Here is a 27,073-nt window from a genome sequence, read left to right as displayed (position 1 = left end):
GTCGAGAGTTCAGCGATGTTTTCTTTGTGAAGTTAGAATTGATGATGAAGTGGCATTTTGTGTTTAATGTCACATTCAGAAAATGGCTTCAGCATGTGCCACAGAGTTAGAAGCCAGCACATGTACCTCTACAGGCAAGTTTAGGCCACTATATCCTTGCTCAGCTCCTGCACATTTGTTCTAAGTACTCTCGATAAATTAGGATTTCGGGTAAAATTTTTGTTTGGGCTAGATGTTTTATGAGAAATATGAGCTTTATAAAATTTATATCGTGAGTTCTTGCAGCGAAGACGCACGAATTAGAATTCATGGCCATGGAGTAACGGCAAAGTAACGTGCGGTTGTTTTTTCGGTAACGGTAACGCGTTTCCTTTTTTTTTTTGTAGCTAACGCAGGACGGCAACGCACTCGTTTTCTTTTAGCGTAAAGAGTAATGTATTTAGTTACTTTTTTTGGTAACGCCTTCGACACTGATGTAAACCAGGCTTCAGGCTTTAAGTTCACTGTGAGCTTCTTCCTTCCAACGCGCCACTGGCTCGCATATATTGTTGCAGCATTGTTAAATACGCGGAAACTGAGTACCATCACTGCAGGTGCAGCGCTTTGGGAATTTCAGCTCGGGACGGAAGAGCAGGGTCCGCTCGGATGTCAAGCGTATACAGACACACGCACACAAAAGAAAGTAAGAGAGGGGGTAATCGCAGCGCCATTGTGACAAGTCAGCGTCGTACAGCTCGCTCCCCGCACGCCGAGCAGATCACTGTTTGCTGTCCGCTTTGTGCTTTTCTTGGCGTGGGTCGGGAGTGAGCTGAGGACCACTGGCGCGTTCACTGGCCCCTCCAGTTCGTGGAAGAGCAACCAGTGTCACCCGGACAGCCTGCCTCCAAAGGCGGGGGTGCACCGCATGGTGAAAAGGGAGCGCCCTCCTCCTGCACCCCTTTGTGTCCCTTCCCTCTTACCGAAAATCGGAAACGCAGCCTTGCCGTGGGCGGCGGCCTTCCGACAGTCTTCTCAAATGTCGCCTCTCATTGGCGAAAGGGGTTCCTGACCGGCGACATGATCTGTTTCATGCAGGTTGCGCTACTACAAAGAGACCCTGCTAGATATGGTGCTGCGCATCCTCACGTACTTCCTCACTCGGTTCACGCTACGACTGCGCTCTTTATTCTGCTGGTGTCCCTCATCGAGGCAGAGCCTCGACGATGCAGAACGCCGGGTCCTTAGCTGTGAGTACACGTCTTTCGTCGGCTCTCTTGAAGAATGCATGCTACTGTTAGAAGCGCTGCGGTTAAAGGAGTTTCCCGAGTGAAGTCAGGTGCATCGTTGCTGGCATTGTCACTGCTTGCACGCCCGTTTTATTTGCATCGACGCTGATCTTACTGATACAATGCCGTTCAGTTTGACATGTTCTAAAGTCTGACGTCTTGTTCTGAAGTGGGTGCGCTAAAGTGCAAATGATTAAGGCTCATAATCGCCGAATGTGACCCTAGATGCGGCGGCCGAATTTTGATGGAGGCGAAATGCAAAAAAGCGGCCCGTGTGGTGTAATATTTCAGTGCACGGCGTCTGTCATGGCCCACGTGGCGATATGGGACTTATAACCCCCATGCCATATACCAATGTTTCTGCCGTTGGAGCTGCCTCTCCTGTTACTATATTTAACGCACTGGAGCCCTAGCGTGTAACTTGCAACATGTCGAAGAATCTCGCTCTGTGGCTGCAGCAGAGAAAGAATATTCCGCATGGCGAGACACACACTACCGAAAGGCGGACCTACATCTGGTTACCGCTCAGAATCTGAACGTCATCCTTTTTGCCTTTCTCTAGAGCACAGCGGTGACAGCCATGGCTGTACTTCCTGCTGTTCAATTCAAATGTGCCTCAAAGTCTGCGTTCGGGCCGTTTCGACAACACGTGGTGTTCCTTTTTGTTGCGTCACCACGTTTGTGCTGTCATGTTCCGTGTTCTTTTTCTTGTAGTTTTTTTTTAGCGAAATTTATTGCCCCAGGGCATCAATGATGGGTGAAGGTGTGATGAATGATGTAGTAGAGATTAAATGAATAGAAAAAGGTTAGCTGATTTGATGAAGTCCAGTAGAGAACAATGGTACGGTCCTTGCGTCCAGGCAATGTATGAAGCAGGGTTGCTTGGTGAAAGACCTAGTTCTTTGACGTTTTCGCCTTTTTTTGGTACTTATGTGCCAAGCAGTTTGGCAACAAGACACAAATAGCATTTTGAATGGTGGTAGCGTGGAGTGCCGTCTCGAGGCGGATGTAGAAAAATGGTCGCAGAACCACACGTTGCTTTTGTTTCATGTTGGCCAGCCACGTGGAATTTCGCAGCAGCTCGCCGCTGACGCCCGCAGATGGCTTTATTATAGGCACATTTAGCATACAGTCTTACTCTTATCGTTGCCGGACTACCGGGAGCTCGCACGCCGTCGGTGCGCATGCGCAGGTCGCCTTGATGGCGCCAGATACTCGGCAGAGCAGGTAGGTGATGTAATGTTGCAAGTGCAGGATTAAAAATTGTAATCAAAGAAAATGGCCAATTGGTTTTAGAAAACGCCAAGTTTGGCGGATTCTTATGTGTAAATGTGTGCAATGTGTGCAATTCTTATGTGTAAATGCGAGAGAATTTATACTTGTTGCTGAGTTATTGTCGGCGACTTGGCCGGGGAACGTTGTTTCGCTGTATCGCGATGGTCTCGTACTTCGTCGCTAGTGAACTGCCGCCTCTGGCCACGCCTGATGATGCAGACGCGAGTGATTCAGATGCGGATGATGAAGCCTATGCATAAGCCGCGTTTACGTGAACACGAAAGTGGGCATCGTATTTTCTAGGCTATCGCGGGGAGCCGACACGCCACTGTAGCGGCGTTAACATGAACCCAACAGAGCCGGGTTAATTCGATAGGGTCGAGAACCAGTTACTTCGTTCATGTAAACGCGCGCGGAGTCGGGTCGGGTGTCCACGGGTCGAGTCCAGTCAACTCCGCCGGAAGGGGTAGGTTGACTCAGCTCGACCTAGGGTGCCTCGATGGCCAGCCGAGGCGAGCAGACATCAAGGCACCCTAGCTCGACACTGCCGCGATGTGCTTGTAAACGCTGTTCAGTCGAATAGTCGGGTCAGCGGAAGGCGAGAGGGTAAATGCGAACCTGTTTTTCGCTTGCGCCGTCGCGCCTCCGAGAAAGCAGTGGCGTGCCCCAATGTTGGAGGCTGCCACTGCTCGCTCGCATTGCGCTGCTCTGCGCTTGGTTGCTTTGTGTCGCTGCAGCCGAACCGGCCCTGACTTGCTAAAATCGAGTTCATATAAACACGCAGTCGTCGAGTTGGGTGGACCTTGCTCATCCCGACCTCCGACTAGACCGGACGCTATTGGGTTCATATAAACAGAGCTTGTATTCCTGCGTACATGTACCACATCGTCTTTCGGAACGGTCACTGACCCCTCAATAAGAGCACATGAATGAGGGTTCCATCCACCCCCTTTTGCTTGAGCGCAGTCTTATTTGTTATCCAGCTGAGAGGGTATTGTATAGTTACTGCAGAGAGGAGGGACGCCTTCGAGCCTTTTTGCATTCACCGCGAAAGTCGACGTGCCTTTCTCGATCTACCCCTGCCTTGTGATGACCTATTGCTTCCATTCCAAAAACCTTTATTTCCACCAGAGAAGAGGCTCCCCTACTCCCCATCTCTGGCACGCAGGCCTAGGGGTGGGGGCCGGGAGCCTCGCATCTAAAGGCAGGCATAGAGTTCTTGGTCTCTTGCGGCCTCCAGTGCCAGGTGAATGACTTTTTTCTGCACGGCGGGGTCCGCGCTTTGCAGAAGGGTTTCCCAGGCTTCCTTGCTATTTATTCCTTCTTTAATCCCTGGGGAGTGTGTACATTCCCAAATGATGTGATCTAGGGTCCCCCTATTCTCGCATTTTTTGCATTTTTCCTCTATTTCCTTTTCCCTAAATACGTGTGATGCCCACACCGAGTTTATGAAGTTCCCAGCTTGTAGTCTACGCCATGTTGTAGCTTCTTTATTCCCTAGAGTTTTGTCCGGCGGAGGGAAAATCCTCCTTTGACTTCTATAGCTCTCTATTATTTCTGCATAGCTGATCAGTCTCTCATCCAGGTCCTTGCAGTCGGGCGGCTCTCCCCTGGCTCGGAAGTAGAGGTCTCGAGCCAGGGTGTTTGCCGCCTCGTTTCCAGGGATGGATGCGTGAGCTGGTACCCACACGATGCGTACGTCCCTCCCAATTTCCTTCTTTTTTAGAATTTGTGCTGCTTCTAAGGCAATCCTCCCTCTGCCATAATTGTAGACTGCAGTTTTGCTGTCACTAGCTATAATTTTGGCCTGCGTTCCTACGCATGCGAGCGCTATTGCGGCTTCTTCCGCCGTTTCCGGGTTGCGGCTTCGAATGGATGCTGCTATCTCAGGTTCCCCCTTTCCGTTGACCACTGAGGCCACGGCTGCTCCTAGCTTCCCACTTGCTGCATCTGTGTATGCCACTGCTTTCTTATCTAGACTGTCCAGTCCTCTGGCCATGGCTTCTGCCCTCTTTTCCCTTCTTTCCTTGTTGAATTCTGGGTGCATATTTTTGGGCAATGGGTCTACTCTGATCTTTTCCCTAGCACATTTTGGAATGTCTTGTTTCTTTTGCATCCCCCTGTCGGTTTGCCTGTCGACCGCTTCTAGTATAGCTCTGCCGGTGCTCGTCCTGCTGAGCCTATCTAGCTGCGCTGATCTTACCGCTTCAGCTATCTCACTCCAGTTGTTGTGAAGCCCCATATTTAGTAGCCTTTCGTTTGAGGTGCTTATTGGCAAGCCCAGCGCCTTCTAATAGCTTTTCTTGATTATGGCATCAAGCTGCCTTTTTTCTGTTGCCCCTATCTTGAGGAAGGGGGTCGCGTAGCTGATCCTACTTAGTATATATGCCTGTACTAGTTTCATTAGGCTCTTCTCTTTGAGGCCTCTACCTCTAAGCGATATCCTTCTGAAAATTCCCGTGACTTGCGTCGCAAACTTGTCCAATCTTTTTAGGGTTTCATCATTGTAGCCGTTACTTTGTATGAATAGGCCCAGAATCCTGATCATATCTACCTTAGGCACCAGTTTTCCTTCCACAGTGATTTTAAAGTCCTCACCCTGCTTGAGCCTGTTTCTTTTTGGGTTGTATACCAGAAGCTCAGATTTCTCTGGTGAACATGCCAGTCCTCTTTGTGCTGCATACTCTACCACAGTGTCTGCTGCCTTCTGGAGTTTCCTTTCTATTTGCCCGTCGTCTCCTTTGTTTATCCAGACATTGATGTCGTCTGCATACATACTGAACTTTAGACCCTCTATTCCTTGAAGTAATTTAGGTAACCCTCTCATTGCTATGTTGAAGAGGAGTGGGGATAGTACCGACCCTTGGGGGGTGCCCCTGCTGCCCAGTTCTATGTTCCCTGATTCTATGTCCTGATATTTGATCCTCGCTGTTCTCCCAGTTAGGAAGTCCTTGACATAGTTATATGTTCTCGGACCTACCTCTAGACTATGTAGTTCCTCTAGTATAGCCTCGTGTTTGACGTTATCGAACGCCTTTTTGAGGTCGAGACCTAGGATTACTTTTGCATCTTTGGATTGGGATTCGATTATGTCGTGTTGCAGCCTCAGCATCACGTCTTGCGTACTCAGCCCCGGGCGGAAGCCAATCATCTCGCTTGGCCAGAGCTCGTTGTCTTCCATGTATCTGGTTAGCCTTGTCTGAATTACGTGTTCCAGTAGCTTCCCTACGCAAGATGTGAGGGATATGGGTCTTAAGTTTTCGAGCTTCGGCGCTTTTCCCGGCTTTGGAATGAGTATGACGTTCGCCGCTTTCCATTGCGCGGGAAGCTTTCCGGTTTCCCACACCTTCTGCATATATGCAGTGATTGCTGTTATCGAGCCATCATCTAGGTTCCTCAGGGTTTTGTTGGTGATGCCGTCTGGGCCCGGGGCCGATTTTGACTTTAGCTTAATTATTTCCGCCCTTACCTCCGCTTCTGTTATTGGGCCGTCTAAAAGCTCCATCGGGGGACCCTGGTACTCTGGGAGTTCTACCCTCTTCGTGTCCCCTATATATGTTTGTATAATTTCTTTAACGAACTCCTCGTCCGTCCCCTCATAGATGTGCTTTGTCTTGGCTAGACTAATGCTCGCCTGCGTTTTAGAGTTGGTAGGGTCGAGTAGGTGCCTTAATAGGTTCCAGGTCTTTGTTAAGCTCATACCCCTTTCCATCTCGTCGCACCTGCTGCACCAGTTTTGCTCACACAACTGTCGTGCATATTTTTCTATGTCCCGATTTAGTCTTGCTATTCTTCTCCTGAGGTTCCTATTCCATCTCTGCTTCTTCCATCTGCGTTCGAGTCCATTTTTGGCCTCCCACATGTGCAGCAGTTTGTTGTCTGCTAGTTCTAGAACATATTGCCCCTTCAAAGTTACGGTCACTGCCGACACGTGCTTCTTAAGGGTTTCTGTCCATTCCTCTATGTTTTGGATGGTTCCCCAATTTTGCTGGTCCCTTTGGGCCCTGAATTTGTCCCATTCCGTGATTTTGGGCAGTCTACCCGCTTTATCTTTGATGCCCGTGCGTACCGTCGTGGCGATAATGAGGTGGTCACTTCCTAGGTCCGTTCCTGTGTTCATCCAAGTGGCTGCCCTAACGTTTTTGGTTAGCGTGAGGTCAGGTGTGGTGTCCGCCATGACGCTATTCCCTCTCCTAGTTGGGCACCTTGGATCTGTTTGCAGGGTTAGGCCTAACTCCTGTATGTCCTCCCATAGGTGTCGTCCCTTCGTGTCCCTCGTACTGTATCCCCACTCCTCGTGATGGGCGTTGAAGTCCCCTACTATGATCAGTGGGCTAATGTTTGCCACTTTCATTGCTTTCCAAAATATTGCCCTGAACCTGACTTTTTGCTGCTTCGGTGTCGAGCGAATAGGCTAGCAATCTCCACCCTACAAGCCGAGATGAGGGAATTCATGATGCAGATAACGCAGGCAATAGGACAGCTGCAGTCTGAAGTCCAGGCTCAGAGAACAGAATTACAAAGCCAGAGAGCGGAGCTGGTAGCCCACGCGGAGCAACATAAACGAACGGAGGAAGCAATAGCACGAATCCAACATGGGTAGAAAGGCCAAAAACAAGACCCTCATTTGGCAGTGGAACTGCCGAGGCTTCCGAGGCAAGCGAGCGGTATTGCAACAATACATCGATACATTAGAGGAAAAGCCCCTGGCCATAGCCCTGCAAGAAACTGGTAAGCGGCTAAATCTACCAGGGTATCAAGCATTCCACAGTGATAGAGGGGAGAAATCTCACGTCACCACATACGTTAAAAGGAACATAGCAACAATTGCGCATGAGCTAAACACGGCAGAGGCAGAAGTCGTCCTAGTAGAGATGATAACGGGCAAAAAGAATGGACCTATTGCTTCAGGAGAGGTGATGACGTCATTCGCGGGCCGCATTTCTTCCACGCGTGCCGGCCACGACTTTGTGGTGACGGCGGGGTTTTCGGTCAACGAGCGAAGTAATGCTTTCGCATTTAAAAAAAAAACAGAGCATGGCAGCGACTTCACCACCCCGTTTCAAAGCGGACGCTATCTTCCATCCATGCGTGTGCGCCCGCCGCATCGGGACTAATCGGCGCGAGCAGTGGCTGTAAGCGAGCTCTCGGTACTTTGGCAACGGTAACAGTTTACATGGTATTCTAAAGGTGGCGCAAAGGCTCTTAAACGTGCATGCGAGGTTTGATGCGGCACTTAAGGATGGTGACTCATATTAATATCGTGAGACATTGGAAGATGCGACATGCTGTAGTGCCGCATTATTGCCGGTTTTTTATTTCTTGAAACACCTGTTCTTGATTTAAAGCGTACGTGATAAAAAAAAGTCAACTAGAGCGACTGGAACCTGCTGTACAGTTTGCAACTCCTCAGCTGCCCCTGGCTGACCGTCTTCCTTCCGTATGTTTTCGGCTATACCTTCAACCTTTCGGCCATACGAAAAGATTTTTATGCTTCCTCTTGTTTCTCTAATCTTCTCCGTTATCATTGACAGGAAAAGGTTAGCCTTTTTTTTTTTTTGAAGTGCATTATGCTCGCAGATACATTTACTTAACAGATCTCTGCCACAAAAAAATATCGACAGATGGCAGTGTGGGCCCGCTGTAACATTTCATCGAAGCCTCCGTCAAAATTTGAAGCTGGGCTAATATCTTCTTGAATGTGCAATTGCTACGCGCTGCCTCCATGTTCACTTGCTTCAAGAAAATAATTCAATAACACACGCATTTGCTGGAATGAAATTATCGGGCAGAGTGTTCTTTTCTATTAATAATAATGCACAAAAAGGAAGATGAGAGCAGCCTATCCGCCGCGGGAACTCCCACTTCAATTATTGGAAAGGTACAAATAGGATAGCTGTTTATCAAACAAGCTCCAAAATGAAAGAGAAAAACCAGTTTGCACAAAAATAAGATTTTTTTGTTATTTCGCTACCAAATTTAAAATTGGTTTTCGGATTTAATACGCCAGGAGTAAGACTAGTTAGAAAACTGAAAAAGTTGTGTGCTTGTCGCACATAATTGCAGAGTAAGCGTAAATCGAATGCTAGAACTTTGTTCCGTTTCGTATTAGAGGAACGTGTACTTTTTGCTTGGGGCACTCCTCTGATATCGCAGTGACTGCGTGTTGTCACTACTCGAGTTTGCGTCGTTAATTCTCCGCCGCCTGCACCCTCAATGGGAAACATGGGTAATTTTTCAGACACCTTGAAGCGATAAAATAAAGTATGCATTCCAACCAGACGGAGTGCTTATTTTGCTTTTTGAACACTGTGCTAATATGCCCGCGTGCTTGGAACTCATTTCCGAGTAGACATGCGCGCGGGCCCACTGCGAAAGTGCAAGCCCGCCTAGGACCTCCGCTGAGGTTTCTTGCTCGTGTGCACTTTCCACCTATTAAGGCACCTACACCGCGCCCTTGGATTTAGTCTGGACCGGACGACCGATCAGTCGTGGTTTCTCACTGCTGGTTTCTCCACCCCACAGCAATGGGGAAGTCGTACAGGGGCTACTACGTGGACGTGGGGCGCATCAGCGACAGCCCTCCGCGGAGCAGCCGCGTGTGGACTGTCCACTTGGAGCCTGACGAGGATGAGGGCGCCGAGGCCCTGCCGCTGGTGCTAGTGCACGGCTACCTGTGCGGCGTGGCGCTCTGGGTGCTGAACATGGAGGCGCTATCTCGTCGCCGGCGCGTCTACGCCATCGACCTGCTGGGCTTCGGCAAAAGCTCGCGGCCCACGCTCTCCAGCGACGCAGGCACCGCCGAGGCGCAGATGGCGCAAGGTGCGTGTGCGGGCCTCGGACCACTCTAGCCTGTCTCCATGGTGGGCAGCTTGTCCCCGTGCGAAGAGCGTACGTGTACTCGGCACACGTCGGTAGGGACACTTGTCGCAGTTCTTGTAAACTTTCCCTCGCTCCTCGCGGTGATCCAGGCCAATAATACAAGACTGACTTCGCAAGACACCGTCTTATACTTGACCTGTAGAACAAGTAGTTGTTTGCAGAATAAGCAGCTGATGAGTAGTTGCAGAAAAAGTAGTTCAAGTATTAGTAACCTCGTTTAGCTTGCCTTCTCTCCTGCCCTCATGGCAAATCTGGCGGTTAGTTAGTTGGTTTTTGACCCCGGAAGTAACCGAAATAATATATTTGCTCGGTAAATGCGCACGAGTCGCGTAATGAGGGACGTCGGATAGGTTTTGGTCGCCTACTTCAGGGCTACATAAGGTAAAGATGCATGCGAACTGTCTCTGGCACCACAAGTCTTCGCGCTCCCTCTTATCCGGTGCCCCTCTAGCACTGCCCCATTCCATATAAATAAAGAGTGGCGCATCTCGAGGTCGCAGATCTGCCAGTCATGTGGTGCCGGCCACAGTGCCGCTTGCCCGAGGCGTACGTGGGCAGTCTGCCTCCGTGCTCCGCTCCATCTTGCGTCATGGTTTGCAGCGCTCGAGGCCTGGCGGCGCCAGATGGGCCTGGAGCAATTCGTGCTGCTGGGCCACAGCTTCGGCGCCTTCGTGGCGTCGGCGTACACTCTGCGGCACCCCCAGCACGTAAAGCACCTGATCCTCGAGGACCCGTGGGGCTTCTCCGAGAGCCGCGTGCCGGACACGGCCTTCCATCTGCTGCCCTGGCTCGTGACCGCCTTCACGGTCGGCATCAAGTTCTTCAGCCGCGCCGACATCTGCTCGGTGCTGCGCGCCGGCGGAATCCTAGGTGAGGCTCTTGAGGGATCCTCGTACTCCCATTGCGCAGCCCGGCGTCAAAGCGGGGTTTCGGCTTTCGACCAGAGTTACGGGGGGCAGCTGGAATATGTTGGCCGATAGACTATTTGTAAAAAATCTGCAATATACGCCATGCACGGAAACGACGAAACTGCATTTGTGCCAAATGATTGTGAGGAGGGTGTTGCGATGAAAACCGGCGCTGGAGGTGTCCATGGCGATTGTTTCGACGTGTTCCGTCGAAAGGTAAAGGCACGCAAGTTCGCGTATCAACCATATTCTGTTTATTTGGGGGCTCCTTACTGACTGCCTCTGTGGGATCGAGAGTGCCAGAGGGCCTCGCTAGGGAGCGAGAGTTTACGGTGCCGAATAGGCATGATGCACACAGGAGAGGTGACGCGGGCTTCGGCGTTCACATGGCGTGCGTTCACGATAAAGCGGTCTTAAAGCTCTAGCACAACCTAGTGAGTAGAGGAAGCAGCATTTCTCCCACGACGCCACCTGCGCGAGCAACCGCGCTGTGTTGAAGGCATGCGTAGCGCGTGTGTCAAAATTATAGGGTCACTATGCTCTGTTCACATAGCAGGCAACGCTGCGGAGGCTACGGAAGTAGTGCGTCCGCGAAATCATATTAATCCGCCACGTATCATTCGTTCTTTTTGATACTCCGGTGAGCGTTCGGACGAAAACGAGGAGCGGCATAAAACGACGTGGTAGCTGTGAAAATCACGGTAGAAGCTGTTGAGCGCTCATTGTTCGGGCCCTCTGGCTGTACGGTTCACTGAATATGAACTACTTTTTGTGCTCGGATTGAGTTGGAGCGATTTGCACTGCCAACCCCATATATCATACCGCCACATGTAATTCTTGCTACGTGAAGTCTCGATGAGTCTCAGTACGAACACATGCAGGAGGAAAAATGGAGTCCAGGAGGTACCAGCCGCGGCATTTAAGGTTTGTCGCAACGAAATATGCTTGTGCTCACTCACGGTAGTTGTATGACGGATTGCTGTTTGGGCTCGGAATTAGCCTGCGCGAACAGGCGCGCTAGCTTTTGGCAGCGTTGCCTGCTATGTGTGAAACGCAGTATATATCAGGCACATATCTGCTTTAAGGCGGGTTAACACTGGCGAGTCGCAGAGGTCGCTCGACAGGTTTGAATCGATTTGTTACGCTCCCTCTCCGCTTTCCGTTTCATACATAGCTGTCTACACAGCCAAAGGTACGGAAGTAGTCCGTCAAAAAAAAAACTAACAAAATGTGTCACTCCGCCTCGCGTCGTGGCTGAGTGGTACGAAGCGCGGGCATGTTTGTTCATTTTGTGAGGGGGCCCAGGTTCGATCCTCAGCGTAGGTTTGTTCTTTTTTTTATCTTTTTTCGGCGAATCTCTAGATAGAAAGTCTAAATGCGAGCCATATATAAGTGGCCTTTTTTGTTATCAAAATGAAATGACTTCTTTAATAAGAAGCGTGCTGTTAACTTTTTCCGCAGGGAAACGAAAGTGAAGTGAGAGTTGGCAACGGACGTGCTGAGAGGCGCTGTTTTTCGGTGTTCACGGATTTTTTCGCATGCTGCACACAATGAATCATTAATTGTGGGGTGATAGAATTCAGTGTGGCTTCAATTATTTTACTCCGCCAGAAAGACCTTCTTTCTTAAACCTCACAACTGCCCGAGGGCTCACTCCGGTCATCTCGCCCACAATTGCGAGAACGTCACGCACAGTCTTCTCGGGGTGGAGCTTCCTTATGCTTGCGTAGACATTAACTATCACCGCCTTGCAGTCTTTAGAAAACTTTGGAGACTTCACCTTGGAAAAGAGGGGAACAGGAGATGTTTTCGAAGTCGAAGCGGGGGAAGAAGACAAGCGAGCAGGTGACAGCGACGCCATTTTCACAAACAGACCTGCCGGCTCAGCTGCGAAAATCTGATACAGCCGGCGCCTGAGAAAACGAAAAATCTGCGTCACTCGGTTCTGGAAAACATAAAAGAAAAATCAATCTATTTGCAAAATAAAACACTTCCATCGGTCTACTATAATATCAACTACTGTTCACTTTGCTTGTCAATTCATTTCTATTTTTATTTTTGACGCACTATATTATGATGCGGACGAGGATCGCAAACAGGCACCGTAGCCTTGGCTGCGTAGACAGCTAAGTATGAAACGGAGTATAGTGCTTCAGAGACTAGTTGAGCGAAACCGGTAGCGCGACGTTTGCGACTCACCATTGAGAAACCGCCGTTAGTTCCGAATGCGGTTCATTTTTGTCGCTACCCAAGTGGCTCTTCAGCTGCAATTTTTAGCTGCGCACTGCAACAGGTGCAGCGTCGTCTGGGCAGCGCCAGTTCCCTATTAGAAGGGAAATGCATTCATCATGGTTCAGTCGATGCAGTCGCTGCGCGGGGAGTCCTCAGCTGCGAGACGCGCCTCACAAGCGTTTCACCTTTCAGATGCGGTGTCATGTGGCACCACCGGAGGCATTAATGCGCATTCATGTGAACGTTGCCCCCCTCTCATTAGGCCGTTGCTCCAATGGTTGTGGCGCGCTTTTTGCGATTTTTATCCGGCGCAATTTTTGCTTTTTGCGACGTGGGGTGATCCGCGCAGCCCTGGCCGATGCGCTGCATGCCATTTGCGCCCCACTTTGATTTGCAACGCCGTGGTATCGCGCGCGCTTCAGTGCATGCTATCAAAAACACAAGCTGACGTGCAAGCAAAGAGATTGCTGCGCAACGTGAGCCCAACGCAGCGAACGGGGAAAGCCCGTTCCCGCTTGCCTTTTTTTTTTCTGGCAAAACGAGTAAAAAATGTCAAACGTTAACAGGGATCACCCTACCAACCACTCTAGACAAGTGTTGTTCATAAATGCGCCCATAACGCGCACGACTTGTGATAGTCTTACTTTTCGAACAACCCGTCACTCTTCTAATTCAAACGCAAGCTTATCTCTTTATTTCTTCATGCTCTCAATGCGAAAATCGTATTTACTTTCCTGCGCATACGCCGTCCTCGAGGCAACAGAATGAGGGGCTTGCATTGTGGCAGTGAATATAAACACTCGTTTCTTGTATACGCATCCCAAACTACGTCATGTAACTCATGCAAGTGGCTCCGCGCTCATGTGGGTGTGTGTGTTGTATTTCTCACAGCCGGTTGTTATTTTCGGGGTTTCGTGTACGCTTGTTATGGGTTTCCGTGAGGTATAGAATTAGCTGCCTGAGAGCGTCTCATTACAGCCGGCATTTATCGTCATGTTTTTTCAGGACCTCCATTCCTGGGAGTCGTTCTCTCGCACGAAACCAACATGTTTCGTAAAATTGTCCGCGACGAGACTGCGGTCGTCAGTTACTTCTACCACTGCAACGTTCGAAGGCCCAGGTCAGCGTCTCACTTTGTTTCGATTGTCTTTGTGCGCTGTTTTGTCAGGGTGGTTTACTTCGCCCTTGCATGAGGCTGAGCGGCCCGGTAATGGTGTGCCATTGACGGCACTCCGTGTCCGGCCTTGGTCGTGTTCTCTCACGCTGACCTTTACGGCAGAGCGGTGTGATCACTGTGTCGAGACCAACAATTTGCCGGCAGCGCTGACAACAAACACTCATGCTCACGGCCTTGTCATAAGGGCACCTTTGATCTGTGAGATCGACGGCATTTTCACTCCTTATTCGCTTCACGCAAACACGCGCACGTACGCGCGAAGACGTATGCATGCTGGTCACATACATACGCACGCGTGTACGCAGCATACAACACTATTGTGTTCAGCGCCTTATTTAGCTTCCTTTGCGCATTTGTGCTTGTAGGTTAATGTCGTTCGCCGCCTTGCCTCGGCTCATTAAAGGCCATGCATTCGGTAAGCTTCTGCGCCATAAGGAGCTTTCCGCCATATCCGCCATTGTAGTATAGCGCCTTATGGCTATTCAGGTCTTGGTCCCGAAGAGGCGAAATTTTTTTTTCTTATTTTTTCCCGGAGCACAAACAGCTGTGTACGCTGACGGTGGCCCAGTGGAACAACGCTATTACCGACTGTAGGGAACATTAGGAAGCCCTGTCTCGAACGTAAATCCTAGTCTCTCTCTCGAAACTTCTTTCAAAGCCCGTGTGCCGCCTTGCAATGCAAGGCCAGCTTATTACTGATATGAAGGAAGCAGTCCCCGAAACAAAGACAAGCATAGGGGAATTTCTCTATCTTTTTGTTCGTCTTTTACGCGTAGTAGGAAATAGCGACAATAAAGCGCAAGTTGCCTAGTGGGAGCCCAAAATAATTCCGTATTAGCAGCTCAATGAAAAGAGAACGCCTTGTAGTAGCGTGATCACCGGCCTGATCATCCCCTAGTGATTGCAGCACAGAATATTTCTCCACCGGTCCCCATCGTGCCAGCTACGCATTAATTCGGCGGCCATCGTAGTATAGCTTCATTCGGTCGTTGAGTTAAAGTGCTGAAGAAAAATGAGCTTCTGTAAAAAGTACTGTCTTCCATTATGCTTTTTGAAGCTGGACCATAATTGGTCACTAGCCAAGTCCTTGGTTTTGCTTCCACGCATCGCAGGAACTAGAGACCACGTTGCTTTGACGCGTAAAACATCCATGGATCAATCGATCAATCAATCCTCTTGAATTTTTCTAGTGTTCGCTTCCTAGAGGTGGCCATGACATCTGTGTTGGATCGCAAATTCCGCATAGCAGAGACTTCCTTAAGGAAGTAACGGGCCACATTCAGTAGACGAGAGGGCATCGAGGCTTTCCGGCCAATTAAATGCTGATAGCATTCAATCAAGAAACTCTAGGGATGTGCACAGATCATTGCGCACCCCGGCGAGGCTGAACGCTTGAGGGACGAGGGGTGAGTAAACCTTGCGAACCGGCTCAAGAACGAGCGGGCCATAAAGCGGCGACCCCGGCTTTACGGAGTCGCGGAGCACCGTGGACGCGGGTCCTTCCTAATGACCGCGGGTCGTTTCTCAAGGAACAAGGCCGAGAAGTCTCGCGGCCGCTCCGAAACCGGACTCACGCGCACGTATTCCGCAGTGCACGCATGCGCTCGCAAAAATGCACGCAAGGTGACGAGAATGGCGCTTTCGCTGACCCCAAGGCCCTCGCGCGTGTCCTTCCTGGCGATGCACTCCTCGTGACGCTTGCCGCCTCGGTTGTATAGGGACACTGCGCCGACGGACGTAGGAACAGCGACCACAGTGGGGTAAATAATGTTACCACCAAAGCGGTCTTTGTCCGCCGCTATGCCTGCATTGCTTCAGAGGTTGCCGAATACTCCATCGCAGTTCGCTGCTTCGCGCAGGTGCGCGGAAGTACTTTGAGATGAGCAAGAAGGTACTGTCGAGGACAACAGTGCGTAGGCCACGAGTTCCGTAAACAAAGCCGACAGCTGTATTAGTAGCCAGCGGCTTGAAATCTCTTTTGTGGTGGTGAGAGCCAAAAGTCACTATTCATCTCATCAAGTTATGTCAGTGCACGTTAAAGATCCCCAGGTGGTCGAAATTATTCCGGAGCCCTTCACTACGGCACCTCTTCCTTCCTTTCTTCTTTCACTCCCTCCTTTATCCCTTCCTTTACGGCGCGGTTCAGGTGTCCAACGATATATGAGACAGATACTGCGCTTTTTCCTTTCCCCCAAAACCAATTATTATTATTATTATTATCTCATCAAGTTTATATATGGTCTCAAGCCGGCGGCTAATAATAAAGCTATCGGCTTCGTTTACGGATTACGTGGCCGAGAGACTTCTGTTCCTGACTGTACATACTTCGTTGCGTTTCGCTTTCAGCGGTGGAACTTGTGCAAAAGAACCTTCCCGGCGTATGCAGCAGGCAGATGCAAAAAGGTTGGCGGTCTGCGCTGCAGACGTTCGTCGTCTCAAATTAAGCGACCTTCTGCGCTACCACCCTCAGTTGAATCTATACTTTCGCTAACGAAGTGAGAACTTCTTGTCGATAGCGCAGTTCAATGGCCAAACATCGTGCTTGCCCAGCGCTGCGACATCATGTGGCGGGCGTCCTATGATGCCGTATTTACGCGCATAATTTGCGCACCCTTAACTTATCACCCGGGTTATCACCCTTAACTTATCACATGGCCTTTCATTTAGAGTGAACTTTTTTCCGGGGGGGGGGGGGGGGAGGGGGGGGGCGGACAGCGTGGGGTGCTGGTCCGGGTGCTGACGTATACGCAGCAACATACACTATACCTATATTGCGCGTTATGACCTTTGTGGAGTTTTTTAAGTCGCGCTCGCGAAATCCCCGCGTAATTTGCGCACCCCCTTCTTGGAGCCCTAAATTCTTAATAAAAAGTGCGCAAACTATGCGCGTAAATACGGTACTTTCACTTCACTGTCCTTTGAGCGCTTCGGTCACGAAGAGGTGGGAAAAGAAGGGCTTCTTTAGTCAAGTCTGCGGAAAAGACGGGTTCTTGCTTGAGACAACTGCTCCATGAAAACAAAAGAAATATTGTTGCGCGACTACAGTGTTACTTACCCTTGTGTTCTAACCCTGCCGATTCATTCGCTTCTGTTCGCAGCGGTGAGGCGTCGGTGAAGGCACTGATGCACAGGTTTCCGTGGGTAAAGCACCCGATGGGCACCAGGCTAGTGGCGCTCCCCCCAGAAGTGGGGCTCACTTTCATCTACGGCGCACACAGCTTCATGGGCCGAAAGCCTGCGTTCGCCATCCGCGAAGCCAGGACTCAGTCCTACGTCGAAATTCACGTGAGTTGGCCCCATGCGCTCTATTTTTCTACCGCCTCCTCCATCACCATTCTCTTAACGAGCGCTTAATTAATGAAAGCGCCGCTGTGTTTTTCGTTGCTTGAGGACATGTAGGCTTGTTGTGTACACATTTTCGGGAGTATGCGTGAGAATAATGGAAGACATCTTTTGCTGCACGTTTGAGAGCCCATTTATAACTTTCACAGTAGTAGATCCCACAGAGCGAGGACCTAGTAAAAAGTGTCACGCATGTTTAGCCTCAGGTGCACACTAGTGTTCCTGCACACTAGTGTTCCTGTATATGCTCCCGCAGGGAGCAGAGTTGCGCGAAGGTCCGCCATCATGTTCCAAGCTGTGCGGGAAAGCCACTGCTCGTGCGTAGAGGGGCTGCGTTCATGGGCTCGCAATGTGGAGCGCTCGGGATTGTTTCTTTATTTACGTAAAAATTGCACTCGATCGCAATTTTTTAAACGTAACGCCAAAAACTAATCTATGATTAATCTATCATTTGCCGAGGGTGTGCATACAACAAGAAAAAAATTGACAAAGGTTAACAGCAAATCGTAGTCATGACACATTGACGAAAAATACTAGAAACGGCCTGCAAGTTTTTTTGTTGTTTTTTTTCTGGAAGAAGTAGTTTCAAATGAACAAGCAGTCCCGTTCCCGACGGGACAGCGTCTGTCCCGTCCTGTCTTCCTCTGTGACAGTCTTATGAAAAAAAAAAGTATATTGATGAATTACTTTTTTCACAACTAGCACCGCCGCGTGTTCTGTGCGAGTTATGCGCGGAAAATATGAAATCGCATTTCCCTAGAATCAAAATGATTCTGCAGCTTGTTACAGGCAAGCAGACCAAAGCAACACCAATGCGTTGAACAGGCGAGTCTAACCTAACGGAAAAATTTCAAACTGAATTGCTTGCCTAAAACATTTTACAAAATGTACCCCGTTGCTAAATGCCGTGAAATAACGAATATTTAAAGGAACTTGAAAGTACTCTTTCTCGTTGATATTATTAATTTACCTAATTTTTTTATTATAAAGCATCTTTTCACCTGTGTTATTAAGTTATATTTCGTCGCGCTTAACGCGGCCCATTCTCAAAAGCCACTTTAATCTCCGACGCACTTCAGCCGCCGAACTTCCAAATGGTAGTTCCTAAAACGCTTTGCCGTTTCCAGTGCGGTTGCTGCAGTTTGGCGCACTGCGCGCAGTCATAGCTGACAACTGCGTGGCTCACTGCCCCAGCAGAACCCCAAACCTGACGCCACAGGTGTGCACGGGAAATGTGTGATGTAGCCGACAGCGTGGGCTCACGTGAGTCGTCGAGCTGACGAAGGGTCGCTCGGCACTGCACCTGTGAAGTCAGCTTCCCCGCGGAAAATTGAACACCTGACGTCATGAAAATCATGTGACCGCCTCTCGGCGAATGGCGTTCGGAGCGACGAGGGAAAAGAGACGCGCAACTCTGCTCCCTGCGGGAGCATATACAGGAACACTAGTGCACACTGTGTAGCACTGCCCTCTTTCTTTTCCGATAACGTCCAGTGTTCCCAATACTGCAATACTTATTTCTCTACTCTTCATCCCCACATTCATCACCGCAAGGTTGTTTTTTTTTTAGTAAACCTTACTAACCGCAAATATCTTACTTTTGGCGCCTTTTCCCTTTAGTTTTCCTGGTGACCTGGCCACCAAAATTCATCCATTCAAACCCATGTGTTAATATTTTCTGAACAGGTGGTAGAAGACTGTGGCCATAATCTGCACTACGAGAAACCTGAAGAGTTCTGCGACGTGGTCAACAAGGCCTGCGAACTTGTCGACGGGAGGCTACACCAAAGCGCTGACTGAAACTAGCCGCCCACAAATTTCGTCTTTGTGGTGCTAACCATTGGAACTCTGAGAAAAAAAAAATTGAAGTATAATATTCTTGTACCTCAACTGCCACGCAAGTGGTGCCGTAAGTTTCGAAACTGTCTTATTCGCACATAAAAGCAAAGAAAAAATTTTTAAATTTCAATCTTAAAAGCAATATTTTTTGCATTTTACTTTTGGAAATCACTTTAGGGTTCTTGTCTGTGCAGCTGCTTTGTGACTTTCCTCTTTGGTTTATGGTTTATGATGTATGGGGGTTTAACGTCCCAAAGCGACTTTCCTCTTTGCTCGGGGTACTAATTTTAAGGACCCGCCATTTTATTACTACCAGCGCAAAGAGTACGCTACTAGTGTTGCGGGAGCATATACAGGAACACTGGACGGTCATGTCTATGTGTTCTCCTGTCGGGGAAAAAAAAGAGGGGGGGGGGGGGGGGGGGAATCTAGTTAAAATAAAAAAAGCAATGCAAAATCGGCAGTTGTACTTCCCACGAAGTTGAAACTGCCAGTGTATATATTCAGCACTTTTATGTACATTGTTTTCGAAAGTCATACTATACACTCGATTTTTCAGTGACGTTTTTTCAAAATCGCATGGCCTAGTTAGAACCTCTGATAAAAATTTATTCGTGCGAATTGCTCTCGCTGAGGAACACGCTATATACGAGACATTACGAGTTCTCTGATTCTCTCGTAAAAACTCACTTGAACGTCATTGAAGGCGCACGTTTTTTTATATAAGTGCGTTCATCGATCGTTTTTCTACGCATTAACAACTGCCACGTCTGTATTTATTTTTCTTTTGATGGTTTAATTGAATGTTTCGTCTAAGCATTTCAGTGGGTTCGCGAATAATTCGAATATCTTGAAGAATACTTCGACTTGATTCCCGTAGAGGTTATTTGAGTGGGCTCGTCACTAGCATTAAATCAAGGCTTAGGCAACACACTATCGAGTTGTATACACTTTTTTATTTAGGTACTGTGATCACAATGTCTGGTCATTTCTGTTGCTCATGGTGCGAATACCGACTCTGAGAAAGTTGTGTTGCCTACGGGGCGCTTTTCATGGCCGGGGGCGGGGATTAATGTACCCATCTTGGGATCGTGTCTCGAAACAGCGAGAGCGTTGAACTTTGCACATGGCTTTCGTTCTCACTGTGCCATTTTCTCATCTCTATTGTCTACGAGGCTTTCTGTCTCAATGTGTTTTTATCTCATCCTTTTGGTATACTGTTCCTTTGGCGTACTGGTTGCCAAAACATTACGTGCTTTTGTGAGTGTGTTAAACGACGTTGCATTGATCGAGGTTTTGAGGCACCTCGGCGAGCTCTTAAAAACATCGGATGGAATGTTAAATCACCCGTGATCGTGTACAAAAGCAACCACTTTTTAATTTTTTTATTATTGCCATTATCATGAAATATTGCATTTGCTCACTTAATTGCTCGTGCTCGTTCGTAGTGCATGTTAAGAATAAGTAACGAAATTTATGTGATGGTATTTTTTTTTATAAATGCGAGCTTTGTGTTTTGCCTTTTGTTCTCGTTTCGTTGGCTGCAGTAGAATACAACTTAAGAAAAGCAGCTGGTAACACTGTGCCACGGCCTGCGGCGTCCTCTATTACTCCGCTAGCCAATCGCAACAGTAAACGAAATCAGCTTTTTGATACTTACCTTTATTAAAAGCAAGTATCAAAAATCTAGAGCTTATCATTTTTCTTGTGAGTAGCTCCTTGTTTAGCTAAAAAGACAAGTTTTAACAACGGACTACTTTTTTTATAGCGAAGCAATTTTATGTGGCGGTCCTGAATGTGGGCTTAACTTCGCTGCTTTTCTTAAGTTTTATCCGACTAAAAGCAGAAGCATGAATTAGAGTATTTAAGGAACTTTCCTTCCTTCGTGTACAAATGTAAATACTGCGAATTTCGACCCATCACGCTGTGATGTGACGTTTTTTTTTTTTTTGTCATGAATGATCTGCGACAATAAAGTCTTCTCTTGAAGCGACCACAGCAAGCATGCCTCTTTTGTTTTCAACCGTAAGCATATTCCCATAACTTGTTCTAGTCACAAATGCAGAAACAGTGGTAGTATAGCAGCACCTGCTATTTATCTACTGAAATCAACTGCTCTACTCGGGCGCTCAGTGTTCCCCGAGGAGTTGCCAGATGATGACAGCTGCCTGCTTCTTGATTTGTAGTGCAACGGCACGGCGCCATAGGAAGGGAAGGGGCGAGACACTCTTTCCACTCTTTCCTTGCCCTCGTGCAGTTGCACTACAAATCTGTCTGACCGACGTGCCCACCAGTTCATGCTGCCTGCTTCGATCATCATTATCGAGCAGGCACCGCTGTGTTGCTGAGCGCTATCTGCGGGGGCCTTGAAGTTTTGCGCGCGCAATTAGGCATCATTTTCATTTGTGTTGCGTCTTGAGCCGCCCGCTTTGCAAGTCTGCCACAGGTGAGTTTCCGGTGGGAAATAGTTGTCGCATACGCCGAACTACACTGAAAGCGGGCAGCCGGCGGGAACTTCGGCGTTCACAGCTGCATGCACCGGTAGGGGGGCCCGAATGAAAACCTCGCCGTAACAAACAAAAGCAGGAAGGCATTCCGCGGAGTGAAGTATACTTGGCGCTAGGTATAACGTCGAACTGTAATGGACAATAAAGTAGTTTCCCGGACGACAGCTTGAAAATTGAACTGAAAAAATGCCGCTTTGTAATAGCAGTGTGCAACGAAAGTACCAACGAAACAAAAAAAAAACGCTATATGATAAAGGTGACTGTCAGCGTGAACCCAGAATTACTTTCGCCGCTAACTGTCCACCAAATTCTCTAGTCGATATGGTCGCTTTTCAAAGCAGAGATGCATCGGCTTATACGTTTTTACTTTCCCACCATTAGAATAACAGAAATAGTAACACAGTGGTTTAATGGTTTGGTTTATAAGGGTTTAACGTCCCAAAGCGACTCAGGCTATGAGAGACGCCGTAGTGAAGGGCTCCGGAAATTTCGACCACCTGGGGTTCTTTAACGTGCACTGACATCTCACAGCACACGGGCCTCTAGAAATTCGCCTCCATCGAAATTCGACCGCCGCGGCCGGAATCGAACCCGCGTCTTTCGGGCCGGTAGCCGAGCGCCGTAACCACTTAGCCACCGCGGCGGCTCACAGTGGTTTAATGTATCCCTCAAAGTAAGAAAAAATGCCGTTTTCGATCAGCCGAACGATCTAACTCTTCTTCTACATAGCAGAAGTACTACGCTGTCGAGAAAGAATGACTGGTCGACCACTCACACTCATCTATGCTGCAAATTAACCCGCAGCGTTTGTGCAAAACCATTAACCCTAATCAACTGAATGATATTTTACTCTAATATTTTAACCCCCTCCTCTCCAGTGCAGGGTAGCCAACCGGAACGCCCTTCTGGTTAACGACATCCCTGCCTTCCCACTTCCTCTTTATCCTTCTCTCTACTCTGTAATAGCTCTGAACTTGCGATTCCTGAGACTTGAGGCTGCACATTTCCCAAGCGCCGCATTTAGTTCAGTTTTTACTAAACCGCTTTACAGTTTTCCCGATCCGCCATACCTTTCGCATTTGCTCATGAAAAGCAACCAATTTCATTCCATCAGCATTGTCAAAGTAACTGAATCATTGAAGAACTCGTCATACATCGGTGTGGCCGGTATAGCGCAAACTGCTAAAAAATACTAGATATCTGTGCAACCTGTTATCACTGGTATTCAAGGAATCGCTTAACAGCAGTTGAATTCCACATGACTGGTCGTGGGCAAGGTCATCCCACTCATTATGAAAGGAAGCCGTTCATCACCGAGGAACTATCGCCCGAGTTCCACAACAAGTGTCTCTTTTAAAATAATGAAACATATTTTACTCTCATATTGCTACGTTCCTAACATCGGTGGGTTTTTTTTTTTCGTGCAAGTCAGCATGGTTTGCGCAAAAATAATTCTTGTGACACACAACTTGCTCTTTTCCTGCACGACTTAAATTTAAACGCAATGTTAAAATCCCGAGCGACGCAATATATTTAGATTTCGAAAAGCGTTTTGATAAGGTTCCCCATGGTCGACTCCTATTAAACGTCCATCCGTGCGTTTTAAGCTGGATTCGAAGGTTCTTAACAGCAGTTGGCTTATGTCAACTCACATTCTTTATTCTTAACACCCGTGCTTTCAGGTGTACCGCAATGTACCGTGTTGGCCGCTCCTTTTATTGATATACATTAATGACCTGCCTTATAAAATTTCTTCTAATCACCTCTTCGCCAATGATTGGGTCGTCTACCGAGCACTAACGAACTCCACCGACCATTTAGCATTACAAAATGTCCTTAATCGCATACAGATCTTGTGTAACACTGCTCTCATGTCACTAAATGTTTCTCAAACTCTCTTCATGCCCGTTCACCGTCGTCGTGAGTGTGTTGTGCCTTATTATAGAACCAATAAAATTCAGATTTCAACAAGTGAATCAGTCAAATATCTCTTGTATGCAATTTCACGTGACCTAATTTGAACATACATGGAGGAAGCCAATACTCCCTGAAATCAAGAAATGCATAGGGGAATGTTTCAATTTTTTTGTGTGTGGTGCTAATCAATTGGAAATTGCTAGTGTGATCATTTCATGGATTGATAAGACAGCAGAAGGAAAAAATTGCTGAGCTTGCTCTAGGTTATATACGCTTATCTCTTTCGAAACGTTTGTGCGACCCAAGCTGGAGTATGCTAATGCTATTTTTCATCCGCACCACAATAACCTTACTTACGCCCTCGAGTTTGTTCGGGACCGAGGAACATGACTCACTTTGTCTAATTATTCCTACGAATCAAGCGTCTCAGCACTAAAATCTCGAAATAACTTATCCTCTCTAGCCTCGCGGCGTGGGATAGCACGTCCTAACCTTTTTCATAAATTTCTCCATTATGTGCCTACTGGTAACTCGTCTATAAAAAGAGCCCGCAGTATCGCCCGCTTCAGCCACGGTAAAGCAATGTATCACACGCCCATACTGCGACTTCCCAGCAGTCATTTTTCTTCCGCACAGCACGGGACCGGAATGGCCTCACTAACGAAGTTGCCCCCATCACCGACCGATCCAGTCGCATTCAAGCGGCTCATCGAAAACATTTCATCGTGATTTTTATTATATTTGTTTGCCCTGAAGCACCCACTCCCTTAGGTAATATATAGACATTATACCTTTGAGGAAATAAACAAACAAGCAAATAAATATCAGCGTGCCAGTATTACACCATGGTCGGACAAGCAAATTTATTGTCACTTTCAGCGCGTGCCCAGCGTCTCATGGAGTGTCGCTTTGGCGATGCGGTGCAACGCGGCCCGATTCAACGTTAGTGTGTCGGTCGTAATTGATGTCGATGTCAGTCGGTAAAGCTAATACGTGCTGAATGTTTTGAACAGCACTCAAGCTTCTTAGCGCTATAATACTATTAAATAACCAAAGAACTGTTATATGGCCGATTTCGAAAAAAATAGTGTTTGCTGCAACTTTAATACTATGCCTCCTGACAAGCGTGTCGCAAATTTATGAGCGGAACAAATAAAATAGGGGAATACAATAAACTCACAAAGCTTGCTTATCGAAGTCTGCTTCTAAGGATACAAGAATACGCTTCGTAACGCCACCAGCATACTCGTTTTCAGGCGCGTTTACTATAATTCCTGGATCACAGGTATCGAGACTATATGTGCGTTGGGCTGAATTAACTCAGACCGGCGGACATAATTTATGCAGCCGCATTCTGTAAAACAGTTACCATGTGACAGCTTGAGAATCACGCTAACGTGAAGTGACACATTCAAAACGCTTTTGACCTCGCACGTTGGGCTGGAGTGTGGGGGAAGTTGGGCTGGTGCCAAAATTAAGTAACTCTGACGCGTCAACAACGTCATACGGAACAGCCGATATTAGGCAGTTTTAGCGTAGCCGGACAGCCGTACAGCAAATACAGTAACGGGGTGTCATTGCTACCGTTGCCAGGCTTGCCTAGCCCCATGTGCCGTACGGTGCCAGTTGCCGTAGTTACTGTGTTTACCGTACGGTGCGGCTGAAACACTTAGCGAAACGTCTCTGCATGCACGTGCGCATAAAAATGTCACTGAGGATGCTTTGGGGATAGTGCGTAAAGCCACGCATCTAAGACAACTCTGCCGTTGACTCAGAGAGCTGTACAAGCTGCCCACCGTCCCTGGGGGAAGCGACTTGACTGTAGACAACAAAACATCAGCCCAGCCCCTGCCATTCTGTTAGCGTCCTATCCTTGCTCGAGCTATAGCTGCTAACAGATCGTTTCCTTGGAGCGTTAATTTCTAGCAGGTATATTTCGTGAAATGACGAAATTTTCTCTAACAGGCCAAGCACTGCTCAACACCGCCATCGAAGCATATTTCGTTTTGAGTAGGTTTGATGTAAAACAGAACAGGGCCATTTGCACACAGTTGATCTGAACGTCTCGCTTGAGGAATGCAGAAATGAATGTCAGTTCTGCATAAAGTAAATATCGTGGACTTCGCGTATGTAATTATCATTTCTTCATATTGGAAATTTTAGCGTCTGGAATAAGCTAGTGGAAAACTGTGTCCACAATTTCCGCGGTTTTTACTGGCAAGCGTAAGCGCGTTCCCCGCAGAAAACATTCAGATTTCGCGCCATTTATGCATCTTTAAACCTTTTGCTTGGGCCTAGCAGATGGCGCCACGTATTCTTTAGTTTGCTGGTGCAGCTGCATATCATGCTCTGGTTTTAACTATTCAGTGTCGCCACATCTCCTCATTTTAAGCAGGTGACCTCAGGCTGAAGAAAAAAAAAACAATTAACGCCTTCGCGGTCACCAAAGAAGCCAACAATCAACATTTGTTAGCGTCTTTCGTACATACCAGGTGTTCCAGGGAAATCCGCCTCTGATTTTTAAATATAGGCTGCTTCTGCGGCGTACTGATGCCAGTGTTGGCGGAGATCAGAAAACAGATGACTCATTACCCACTAAGCTGGTAAGTAAAATTTAATAATTTTTAACTATTACATCAAGACGCCTGGCGGAAATTGGAGATTTGTAGCTGCCCACTATTGAAAAATCTATATTAATTCTCTGAATTTCGACAATTCGATTACCCTCGGCGCTGTGGCTGAATAAAATTCTTTTGCAATTTTGAGCGCAATTAGAAAATCGCGCTACGTGACCCTCTCTGTATTTTTGCTTGCTGCTATCGCCGCCCCAGGCGAGGCGGGGCAGAGAAGGTCACGTGACACGTACGCCATGGATTGATATGCACAGGTGGACGTCGCTGTGCGCTCATCTCCAGCGCGCAAATTTCTAATCGCGCTGGAAATTGTCAATTTGTTGAGCCGCAGCGCCGAGGGTAATCGAGTTTTTGAAAATATAAAAATTGGTATTGTTATTACTAATGGACAGTTACAAATCACTAATTGCTACCTGGCGCCTCCCTGTAATAGTTAAAAATTTAACTATTAGATTTTAGTTAACCAGCCCTACTAACGTTTCTCGCCTCTTTTCTGATGACCACAGACACAGGCATTAGTATGTCTCCGAGGCCGTCTTATAACTCATAAAAGCATATTTTGAATTATTAATTACTGGCCGGATTTTCTGAAGCACATGGTATATGTATATACTGTTTAGCCCCCACTTCCCAACACTTGCGTTACCTAAGTGTGTGATAATAGGGCATGTTCTCGATTTTTCGCCCCAATAAGTTTTCAGTTATATATGAGAATTGTTTTGTGGGGTTTCTTAAAAACAAATAAAATACCCTTACATGGTCGAAGGAAATCTCTGGGACATTGGAATGAAATAATCTCCCGGGCGTAGATAAATTTATGGACCGATTTAAGTGATCCGATGAGCCCGATCTCGTCCCCGGATTAAGAAATGACTCAGTGAAAAGACGATGACGATTGAGAGGCGAGCTTGTCGATAGAGGGGCGCACGCATGCTTGGGCGCACAAATTTTTTTGCTAACCCCCCCCCCCCCCCCCCCCCCCCGATTGGAAAATGTACTCCACTATTCTGATTTTTTTTTTTTTTTTCATTTACAAGAGCTGGGAGCAAGAAGACATGCGACATACAAACTCCCGGTTTGAGAGTTCTCCTTCCGA

The 27,073-nt window shown here is 47.9% G+C and overlaps 1 protein-coding gene across 2 annotated transcripts in view; it reads left to right on the top strand.

The window, feature by feature from the left end:
* Positions 1-20,922, top strand: part of LOC144114265 ((Lyso)-N-acylphosphatidylethanolamine lipase-like) — a 38,572-nt gene extending 17,650 nt beyond the window's left edge. The window contains exons 3-8 of one of the 2 annotated variants that reach the window (XM_077647881.1): positions 1,075-1,226; positions 9,066-9,362; positions 10,023-10,292; positions 13,568-13,682; positions 16,838-17,024; positions 18,768-20,922. In XM_077647881.1, the coding sequence (XP_077504007.1) occupies positions 1,075-1,226; positions 9,066-9,362; positions 10,023-10,292; positions 13,568-13,682; positions 16,838-17,024; positions 18,768-18,881 (1,135 nt within the window). In that variant the 3' untranslated portion in view covers positions 18,882-20,922. The remainder of the gene's footprint in view (positions 1-1,074; positions 1,227-9,065; positions 9,363-10,022; positions 10,293-13,567; positions 13,683-16,837; positions 17,025-18,767) is intronic. The other variant, XM_077647882.1, reaches the window with a different exon arrangement.
* The last annotated feature ends 6,151 nt before the right edge of the window (positions 20,923-27,073 follow it).

The sequence above is a fragment of the Amblyomma americanum genome, chromosome 1 (genome assembly GCF_052857255.1).
Source record: "Amblyomma americanum isolate KBUSLIRL-KWMA chromosome 1, ASM5285725v1, whole genome shotgun sequence".
Classification (NCBI taxonomy): domain Eukaryota; kingdom Metazoa; phylum Arthropoda; class Arachnida; order Ixodida; family Ixodidae; genus Amblyomma; species Amblyomma americanum.
Note: the sequence above shows the minus strand (reverse complement) of the source record. Positions and strands in the feature narration are given on the sequence as shown.